Below are 11092 nucleotides of genomic sequence, written 5' to 3'. Positions count from 1 at the left end.
CCAAGCCTGTAACGCTGCAGGGGGTTGTTGTGGCCCAAGTGCAGGACCTGGCACTTGGCCTTGTTGAACTTTATACTATTGGCCTCAGCCCATCAATTCAGCCTGTCCGGATCCCTCTGTAGAGCCTCCCGACCCTCAGGCAGATCAACACACCCACCTAACTTGGTGTCATCTGCAAACTTGCTGAGGGTGCACTCAATCCGCTCATCCAGATCATTGATACAGATGTGGAAGAGGACAGGCCCCAAAACCCTGGGTGACACCAGTTGGTGACTGGCCACCAACCAGATTGAACTGCATTCCCCACCACTCTCTGGGCGCAGCCAGCCAGCCAGATTTGCATCCAGCAGAGAGCACACACATCCAAGCCATAGGCAGCCAGTTGCTCCAGGAGAATGCTTAGGAACAACATGCCAAGTATCTGTTTGTTGTCAGGAGAAACTGATGTCAAATAATGATTTCTGATTTTCTATATTTTTGTTGTTGTTGTTTTAAAGAATATTATAGAGATGCTTTGAAAGCAGTGGAAGAAGAAAATGACAGACTGCTGAAGCTTTGTTTGGACCAGGCAGCTGAGGTATTGCTTCTGCTGGTTTTAAAAGTGCTAACTCATCGTAGTCAGGATTCGTGTACCCCACACTAATGACTATTTTAACTCGAGTTAAGAATTTGGAACTTTTCTAATAAATTGAGAGTAAAATAAAACAGTAAATCTTCTTACTAAACATGACATTGGTTACTGTTATACACACACATACTTTTTTTTTTTTACATCAGACTAACATTGAGTAGATGTGAGGGCATTTACAAAGAGGTATGGGAAACTGCAGCACCATGCACCAATATGGCTTGTTCCAGAACATGTCACTTTTGCTGTGCCCTTGATTATGACATTTGCATAGATTTCAAAAACCAGTAACACACTAAGATATTGTCTGCATGGAAATATACATTGATTAAAAAAAAAAAAAGTTGTTTTGTACTTGTAAGTTACACTTTTAAAATGCCAAAATACTGCAGTCTGCAGTGAAAGTCCGGCATTTTGATACATAGATATTTTTTTTGGTCATCTCTTCCAGCTGTGATTTGTAAACCTGATTTACAGAGTATTTATTGTTGATGACTTCTTAACACTCACAAAATGAAAAGCATACTTCAGTACAAATCACCAGTTGGGCCCATTAGGTATTTAAATTCCCCGGCTTCAGTGGTGGATCTTTCAGTCATGCGAGAACACAATTCAGAGGGCTGTGTTTATGGTGATCTACAGGGGCATCTTCCCTCCCAGTTGCTCCGTTCCACTTACTGACATCAGTAATTAAATCTTAGCCTTGGCTCATTGGCACAGACATCTGCATGTTTAAGTCACTTGTCATAGGACGGTACCGCCTCACTTGTAATTTTGCTTGGGCTTTTTAATAGCTAAAGGTTTGATTTTCCAAAAGAGGAAGATTCGAGCAGTAGTGGGAACACAGCAGAACAAGCAGTCTTAGGCAAAAAGGAAATACCTTATTTTATATGGGAAATTATAAAATATTGATAAATCGCCTGCCATACAAACTGCACTAGGCAGGATGATGGAGAAGAAACAGCTGGCCTTGCGGACTAAATCCCCTGGTAATCCCTCAGGGGATGCTATGGTCTGCTGTGTGGGTGTTTCTTAATTATTTCCTGCTGAACAGCAGAAGGTTCTTCTTTACAGTATGCAACACTGTCAAAGTTCTGCTTTCAAATGAGATTATCTGAAATTGTGTTTTCTCAGAATGCCGTAAGATCCTTAGACAAAAACAGTCGCAGGGTGATTGAAGAGAACGAATGGCTTAAAGAAGAGGTAAGAGGATTGCTTGTGTACAGTGTATCATGGTAGTTCGGGTTTGAAATCCTGCAGTCACACCTGTTTTCTAGCGATGGGCCGTTGAAGACTGTCACAGGAAAAGGAGAGCAATTTCCCTCTAATTAATCTGTAATCACGAGCAGCCAACAATGTGTGTGGTGAATAAAGGTAAAAGGGGAATATCTGCTTTCACAAATGAAGGACCCCTTTTGGGGGTTACACGTTACATGAAGTTACAGTTACATGAAGTTACAGTTACATGAAGGACCACAACGCTCCACACAATTATGTCTGTGAAGACTGGGGTACTACCTGGTGTAAAGGCTCAACCAGGTAAGTGTCTGAAGGGTGTAGTTTTGAATCGCTTTAATGTTCAAGTGTTGCTGTCTTGAAAGAAAATGGATATGGATGTTGGAAATGTTTTTGGAGAAAGGGCTTGAGACAGCTTTAAATGGGAGGTAATAAAGAAACCCTGGAGATTAGTACACTGAAGAGAGGGAGATGAAAATCATATGTAGTTATAACTGATTACTTGGTAGCTTTTATACTGTCCTTTAATGGCAATTTAGAGCTATATATATGATACTTGTAACTTTTCTTGTCAAGAAAATAATGAGGAAATACCCTTCCCCATCTTAACAACCTCTGTTTAGAACCACAGAAAACCTTTGGGGAAGTTTATAAATGAACTTTTTATTTTTCAGTGTCACATCAACAAACCTAGCAGGGTTTTCTCCATGTTACTTACTAGATACTTGCCAGGGATATGGCTTTCCTTCTTCCCCTTAATGAGCTCCGAGCTTACATCTTTAACTTTCCAGGGAGGGTGTCCAAACCACAGCTTCTGAGTTCAAGAGCTAGGAGTCAATAGGAAAGAATTAATGTTTTAATCTGTATAAATGAACAGGAGCTCGACTCTAGCACTAAATGAGTACGAATTTCTATCTCCCTGCCTCACTGACCACTCAAGGAATTCTACACGCATTAGGCAGTGTGAACAATTGAGACCCACTTTGGAGTTACGTCCTGACAGGCCCTCACCTCAGAGTTGAGGGATTTGGTTTTTTTCCTCTTGAGTAGAAGTTTCCTGTGTTATGAATTAGTTTCCTATGTTATAAATTAGTACTTTGAATTATAGTGGAAAACAAAACTATTATCACTAACTTCTCTGGTCCTCTGAATTCACCCATTCATTCCCTCTGCTTTTCTTATGCAGACGAAATATTTTCTTTCAGGCTAATGTTTATATGTAGCTGATAGACTCTTTCAGTATTTTATTTTGGGGAGATAAAAAAATTTCAGTTTTGTCCCACTTCAAAATCTATCATTTTTTCAATTTGGCCACTGAACTGAAAAGTAACTTACCAGAACAGCCCTTAAACTAGTTACTTCCAAATGTGAACAAATTTGGAGACTTCAGTCACATATTTCCATGATTACTGTGTCACATCAAGATGGTGCAAAGCTGCATCATCTCATTGTGCCAAGCCACATCCTGTTACTGGTGAATGTCCTGGCATTTTCACCTTTTTTAATCCCTGGGAGAAGCGGGAACTAGTTTTTAACTGCAAATTTGGATGATCATTGTACAACTTTACAGCATTATGGGGAAGTAGAACCACCCAACATCGTGGCTAACTTGGACTGAAGGATTCCCTCACTATGGTAAGAAGGTTTTATGTATAGGCAGGAATTAGGAAAGCAACACTTGCTTTGACAAAGAACCTGAATTTACCTCTACAAAGAAGGTTTTCCTCTCTCAAAGCTCTGATATGAAAGCAAAAAAGAAAAATCCAGAGCTCCTGTCTCCTAGATCTGTTTGGCTACATGAGAGGGTTCTGCTGTCCAGGGTGCACAGTGCAAACATGTGGCTGTGACCAACAGAGTTGTGCCAGTAAAGGGATCCAAAAGAGGTGTGGAAGAACCGGAGCTGCCTTCCCTTAGCCTGAAAATGTGTCATGGTGTTTCCCCACCAAATGGGCAGTCTCGCTGATACAGCTCATTTCTAGGTGTGTGCTGTTAAGATAGTGAATACGAAAGCTTTCTGAAAGGGGGAACAGTCTTTCTAAGATGAGCTTTTTTTTCTTCTCCCCCCCCCCTATATTGTCAAAAGATTAAGATATACCAAAACGAAGTAAGTGATTTGGAAGCCTCTGTTCAGCTCCTGCAAGAAGAGAATATCCGTTTAGTGACAAAACTGATTGATGGCAAACTTGAGAATCTGACAGTACCCAGGTAAAATCATCCCTTTACAGACCCCAAAGTAATTTAATTTTTTTAAAAAACAATGCCTTCTCCTGCTTCTAGAGCTACTTGAGTTCTCCCACAACAAAGCCAAGGTAGCTTCCTAGTTGAGGGTAGGCAGGATTTGACTGAGTATGTGTGGCACTTGTGCCTCTGGAGGATGACAGTGACATTGTAATCTCCTAAATACCAAAATTCAGGGAAGAAAGGGGGTTCTTTAATGATCTATTAGGGCCTAACGATGTTCACTTTCTTTTAGTGGGGAGACTATTGGGGTTCTGAAATAGTTCCCTTCTGTTGTAATTTTCTCAGACACAGCTTCTCAGATCAAGTGCTGAGTAGTAGATTTTTCCTTTGCTTTTGGGAAAATGTTTAAGGATGTGAAGATTAATGTGCAAATATATGGGGTTTTGCAATCTCCAGTGAAGTAGGTGACCCGGTACTGAGTACAGAAGAGGCCTTGGGATAGGTCTGTCTGTAGAGGTGTCTGTAGTATTAGTTTCTTTTATATTGAAATTAAACTTCTTGCCTAGAGAAAGATTAATTTAGCTGCAAAATGTCAACACTAATGGTATCAAAAGCATAGTGTATCGATGAGAATGATCCATCTTCATTTTCGAGTCCCAGCTCAGTGATTTCAGCCATAGTGCATAAAAAAGTTCCGAGTCTGAAAAAGTGACTATTTTTCTCTCCAAACTTTAGACTCCTTTTAAGTGAGAGCTGCCAGCTGTGGTTTGAATCCTGGATTGACTGGAGACTATAACATTTGTTTTCTTTTAGTCTCATGGACATAGTTGAACTTAGGCACCAAGAATAAAAAAAGAGCAGCTTATTAGCCACTAAGCTACCTGGCTGCCTCCATTGCATTTTTAAACCATTGCGCTATTCTGCCTTTGTGGTTAAGCTGCAAATGGCTTTCAGAAAGGGTGTCCTCCCCCTCACCCCAAAAGATTGCACAGGACGATTTAGAGAGAAAATTCAGACCTCTAATAAGAGTTTCACTTTATCTTTTTATTTCATAGGCTTTTGTTGGCAAAAGCTGGTTGGCAAGATGAATTTCCCAAGGATGAAGAAGTCGAGTGTAGAGAGTATGCAGGTAATGCACATGCCAGCAGCTTGTAAGAACTGATAAGTTACTAAACATTTACATAGTTTTTATTTCTCAAGTTTTTTATCAAACTGCCCGTTTGACGTGGCAAACACTTAATTTCCCACTGAGTTGCAGCCAGCACAGCAGACAGACTGTAGTTTGCGTTAAGAAGACAGGACCATGATCTACCTGTAGTACAGAGTTAAAATTGAGCTTGGTGGTTAGGTTGTGGACTGCGATTACTCACACAGAGCCAGCCTGGAATGCAGTTAACAGGATCGGCCATCCTTTATGAAGATATGATTCATATCTCGTCAGTTCCTTACGGATCCACATCATCACAACTCCATTATATCTGGTCCCTGAGAGCACACTCTTGAACTCTACACTGGCTTTCACCTGAAGTGTACGTGCACTTCATGCATGTGCACAACATTCAGCTCACAGAGCTACACCAGAGTTTAATCATAAATAAACCCCTGGCAAGAGCAGATGAAGCTATGTGGAGCTCAGACTGAACTGAAAATCTTGGTATGCAGTGATGGATTTGGGGCTGAATCTCCATCTGTTCTGCTGGGTGTGAAGAAGTCTGCTGAGGTTCTTACCAGTTCCAGCCGTAAGTGGCCCTTTCTGGAACCTTCATGCACCAGTTAAACTTGTTGACTAAGACTTCTGAAATAGATACATGTTTACATTGAACAGTTGGGCTCTGTCACCTTTGCTAGACCTTTACAATAGTTACTGGGAGGAGTAGCTGGGGTCAGGTCACTATCCCAGGCAACCATAACCTGGCAGTCCATGTCCAGAATGGTCCGTCATCCTGAGGATCAGTCAGCTGCAAATGGGAGCTCTTCAGGAGTTATAGTGGACCAGCTGTGTTTCAGGAACTTGTATATTTGTACATGGGAGACGTGTCTTGATAGAGAAAAGGCTCTCACTTGGTTTTGCTGCCTTTCCTATGTTTTTAACTCTTCATGGCTACATAGGATTTAAGATGAACTGATAAATGCTGATTTTTTTCTCCTGCCCTGTCCTGCAGACCCATTACTTCTAAATTCCAATCAATTTCTGTTCCTGATCTTGATCAGAAATTGTGAACAGAAATAAACTTAGAAAAATCAGTGATCAAAATCAATGTTCGGCTTGGATTGCCAATTAAAGATCTTACCAGGCTGTTCATTACATCACACTGGCCAAGCCACATTAAAGATGACAGGCAATGCTCATACTGAATGCTAATGCTGATCTTCATAAAACGTAAGAATTACTTACACGTCACTGTTTGTCTCTTTAAAAAGTGAAAGCAGATGGATGTGAAAGCCCCAGAAGTGCCACAGTCCCCTGTCACAAAAATAAGGCCTTTGCAAGGATTCAGTCTAAAACAGAGAAGCCTCAAGACAGTGATGAGGAGCTGCAGAAAAAGTCTTTCACTCCAGCTCTTGCTAGCTTGTTTCAAGATGAAGACTATGTCCAGGTATGAGTTAAAGTAATCGGGTCTTTCACTGACACAAACATATTTCAGTGTGGAGCATGAGCTACTGCCAGGAGCATTCAGCTCCCAGTGCTGTTACATCAGAAAAAACTCAAGTGTCTTTCACCTTGTGTATAATTCAATCATGGACACCTGGTGCTACGTGAGATGGTGAGGACACTCCCTGTTCTCCAGGAGCTGGGCCAAAAGAGTACAGGTTCTGTCATCCAGGCAAGCCTCACATGGATGTTAGGGATGCCTTAGGGCATTTCTAATAGCATGGGACACATCGTTTTGGCAACTGAACGGTGTCCTAGGAATCAGCATGTGTGAGGGTCAGATTCCACCAGAACCAATACTGAATGCCACCAAGTGACACTTTTCAGCTGTATTGCACAGATTCTTGTTTGCTTGGATGCTGGCGCTTTTAGAACTCACATTGCATAGTAGCATTAAAGGATCAACAGGTCATTTAATCCTTCCATGGAAAGCCAGGATGGTGTTCCTGAGTGCAAGACACTGGGGTTGAGAAAATGAAAAGGTACAGGCTGCATGTGAATAGGCAGAATTTGTGTGGTTCCCAAAGGAGGTGGAGGCACCTGCTTCTAGAAAGCCTCAGTCCTAGGCTGCAAAAAAGATGCTGCCTGGGTGCCTTCGATACCACACTCTTGAGTTACGAAAGCCAGAATACATCTCTAAATAAACTAATCCCTCTCAGAAAATATATTTCTCTACATCATCGATTCCTACTGCAAATTAAAGATGATCTAGATGTTGTGCAGAACTGCAGGGCTTGCTGTGTAAAGATACTTCTCCATAATGTTTCTTTTCTTTTGAACCTTCTATTCAAACTTACTCAACATCGAGTTTTAACCATCTCCACCCCTAAATGCCCCCCCCAACCCCAACAACTCTTTCTCCAGAAGTTTGGCATTAGTTTGATTAATACCCTACAACTTGTCATCAGAGAAATCATCCTGTTGCCTTGACCAGAGACTAACGTAAGGCGTTGGCTCCGTCCTGAAGAGTCATTACAGACAAAAACTGAACATTTAACCAAAAAAGTCTGTCCAGGTGTTTGTTTCCTTGCGGTCATTGCCTTGGGAGAGGAATACTGGCCTTACTTCCTTCTTGCATCGGTCATTCTTAAACAAGCGTTTATTAAACAGAGGTGATTCAAGAGCTTGCACTGGGTTCCCGCTTCCCTCTCCCTGGCTTTCCTGTATGGTCCTGCTCCTGCCCTTAGGGAACCCATAGTGCACATCGGCACTTTTCACTCACTGACCCAGCACAAAGGCTTGCCTTCTTTTCTCCTCCTGAATTAATTTTCTGTTGGGTGAGTCAGCCAAATTGACTCAGAGGTTTGGAGTCAACCAGAGCCAGCACAGACATGGTGGAAGCACATGGTTGAACATGGACCTCTCTCTTTTGGCAGTAGAGAGCTGTTGGATTAGTTTAATTCTTCCTACAGAACTGAACCTGGGAGCAGAATTTGGTTTGCAGAGAAAGCGTTATTGGTGAAAGCACGCAGGAAAAGAAGAGGGCAGCAGGACTGCCGCCTCCAAGATGGCTTTTAAACCAAGGCATTAACACTGACGTTACCAAACACAGCAACCAGGGCAACATCTTTACAGTTGCTTTTAAAAGGAAAGTTGCTTTTCAATGTACCTGCAGAAGAATAATATTTTTTCTTCTTAAGGCATACTTAAAACTGGGTCCTCTGGAGAGACAGCTGCTGTGCGTGACTGGAAAAGCCATGCCTATTCATACAGAACCAGAAGAAATGCCAAGCAGAAGCTCCAGAGAAGACTGCGTTGGTAAATCAGACAAGCACATCACAGCTCAGATGATCAAGGCCTTGTCTAAAGACTGGTGAAAATCAGACAAGCTGTGCTGTTAACACAGAAATGTAACATTCTCAGTTTATTAAATATTTGCTCTGCTCCTCAAGGAGTGTGGCACTGGGCTTTGTGGAAACTATTTTTGAGTGCTGGAACCATGACTTACCCATGTAAGTCTGATGAGAGGTATGACTGTGTGCAGAGGCTTAGTGACAGGTCGCTTTCCTGACCCCTGGAGAACTCGTGCTCTTTTTGGGCTCCTCAATCCAAGGAGCTGCACAAAGATCTAAAAAAGGATCTGAGCCAATATTTAGTGTCTGTGGCCCCCACTTGCAGTCCATCAAATGTGTAATTCCCTCCTGATCAGACACCAAATGGGTGAATGCAGGCTACCATAAAATGTAGAACTACTACAATACACTTAATACTCGGCTAAAGCAGAGTCTGACCCCACCACAACTCAATTCCTGCTAGAAATTAAATGTTGAATGCATTTTACCCATCTCCATACACCCTCTGCTTCAATATATTCACATAACCAAAAATTGAGAAGAAAAAAACCAAAACCAAACCAGAGCATGAAAATTATCTATGTCTTACTGGACAAGTACGTTGTGTAAGCCTGTATCTTTGGTCTGTGGTTAGTCTCTCTCTGAAGATCTTAGTGCGCTGATTCAGTGGGGGTTTTTTCTGCATTCTTGGACACTCGATCAGGGGTACACAACAGTCACTTCCCACAGGCACAAGCAGGAGTCTGGCCTGTGCATTTCCTGTTTAAAAACGTGTGAAAACATTGAATAATCATATTTAAACCCTTTATGGGTTAATCCACTGTTTGAAATAAAACTTTTTTAAAAACTTAAACCTTTTAAACAACCTCTACGTATGTAGTGTCTCAGCTTATCTTGTACTCCAGCACAAACAGATTTAATTCTTCAAGCAAGCTCAGCTATTCCTGCCACGCAGCATCTTCCCAAGTTGCAGGTAAGTCGAACCGTTCTCCAGGCTGCACTGACTACAGCTCCTCCGGCTCAAAGCAGACGTGAAGTTCATAGCCTTAACCTCAGACCGAATCTAACTTGCGTTGCTGTGCAGTCAAGAGCTCAGTGAATTTGGACATGTCCCTGTGGTATCCTGGCCGAGTTACCACAAAGACTGAGGTCACTCCTAGCACTCCAGCGTCGACAGAATGGGGGGCCACTCTTGCGAGAGGGTGATGTTTTCAGCACAACAGAAGCCTCTCCTCAGCTGCGCTGGCTTTCTTTGAGAAAAGAACGCACCCCACGAAATGGCTTACTTGAAAGAGAGATTAGTTTAGCTTTTCCTCTAGTCGCAGAATTAGAATATGGCTTATGCTGAACAGCTTTTCAGTGACGAAAGGCCTCTCCTCCTTCCCACCGCTCCCCAAAGGGCATTTACATTTCCTGGCGATGTAAATGCAGGGCCCACCTCCAGGCTTCTCTTTGCTGACGCCCGTAACACACACCACCAAGTGCAGGACATATGGCAGAACAACATAAACTTGTCCCTTGGAAAAAAGAAAATTGCCTCTTGAAGTCACTGTTTAGCCTTTTACCATAACTGCCTGTTCGGGTGAGAGGGAGTTAAAAGAAATCTGAACCATGCTAATCAGGGTACAAACCACAGGCAGCCCGCACCAGCCAGAAGCAACAGCCTGTAGCAAAACATATTTAGTGAAGTGGCCCAAATCCCCTTGATTTCTATAGGATTAGCATTAAGGCCAGCACGAGGCTTTCATATGGAGAGAGCCAGGTCTTCAGCAAGTGAGGCAGCTGGATTTGATAAATGTGTTGCTGGCAAAATCTCTCAGGAATAAGCAATGTGTTGTAAAACAGAGGGGTGATCGATGCACTTTCTGGCAGCACAGCCAATGCTTCCAACTCCTATTTAAACAATGGGAGTCAGGGGTCACAGCTTACAGGAGTCTCTTAAATTCCTAGAGTGATGAAATACCTTTTCTTTACTGTGTTTCTGTTGCATGAGATAACTGTAGGACACCAGTTAGGCTACAAGACGCAGTGAAGCGTACGTGCGTGTGTCCCCACGACGATGATCCAAGCAAAGCCTGGGTTGAGCTGCAGTTCTGTATTTCGCTGGCACACAACTGTAAAGATTGGCAGTTTCAACAGGAAAAACCTCACAAGTGTTCACTGGAAATTCACAGTTAGAGAATTATGAGCACCACCCAAGTTTCATGTCAGCATGTGGTAATAAAACCCATTTTAACATAAGTCCATGTGCTGGAACTGAGACTCATTGAACGCCTGAAGAGCACCGTGGAGCAGGGTGGGTGTGCGGCCTGTATCCACTCCAGTGCTTACAGCGCTGCTCAGCTCAGCACACAGCCTGCTTGAACCCTCAGAGCAACATCCCTGTGGGGTCAAGCGACTGGATTAGAGTGTTTTATAGTCCAGCTGCGTAAGCATGATCTCTCCCCGGCCGGAGCTGCTGGGAATGGGGGTTACTTAACTTCTGGTCTAGCTCTTGAGAGGTTTGCAGCCTCTGCAGCAGCGAAGTTACGTAACAGAAGAACCTTTCCTCACGTCCAGACCTGCATGTTGTGGAGACTTGGAGACGAGTTCTGCAGCATT

At 42.8% G+C, this 11092-nt stretch overlaps 1 protein-coding gene across 1 annotated transcript in view; it reads left to right on the top strand.

Annotated features, from left to right (window-relative positions):
* Positions 1 to 8515, top strand: part of CCDC83 (coiled-coil domain containing 83) — a 17893-nt gene extending 9378 nt beyond the window's left edge. Inside the window, exons 5-10 of the mRNA XM_010143623.1 lie at positions 498 to 577; positions 1763 to 1831; positions 3948 to 4069; positions 5101 to 5174; positions 6467 to 6642; positions 8339 to 8515. Coding sequence (XP_010141925.1) covers positions 498 to 577; positions 1763 to 1831; positions 3948 to 4069; positions 5101 to 5174; positions 6467 to 6642; positions 8339 to 8515 — 698 coding nt within the window. The remainder of the gene's footprint in view (positions 1 to 497; positions 578 to 1762; positions 1832 to 3947; positions 4070 to 5100; positions 5175 to 6466; positions 6643 to 8338) is intronic.
* Positions 8516 to 11092: the final 2577 nt, after the last annotated feature.

The sequence above is a fragment of the Buceros rhinoceros genome, unplaced genomic scaffold (genome assembly GCF_000710305.1).
Source record: "Buceros rhinoceros silvestris isolate BGI_N320 unplaced genomic scaffold, ASM71030v1 scaffold7089, whole genome shotgun sequence".
NCBI lineage: Eukaryota > Metazoa > Chordata > Aves > Bucerotiformes > Bucerotidae > Buceros > Buceros rhinoceros.
This window is presented reverse-complemented; position numbering and strand designations above follow the sequence as displayed.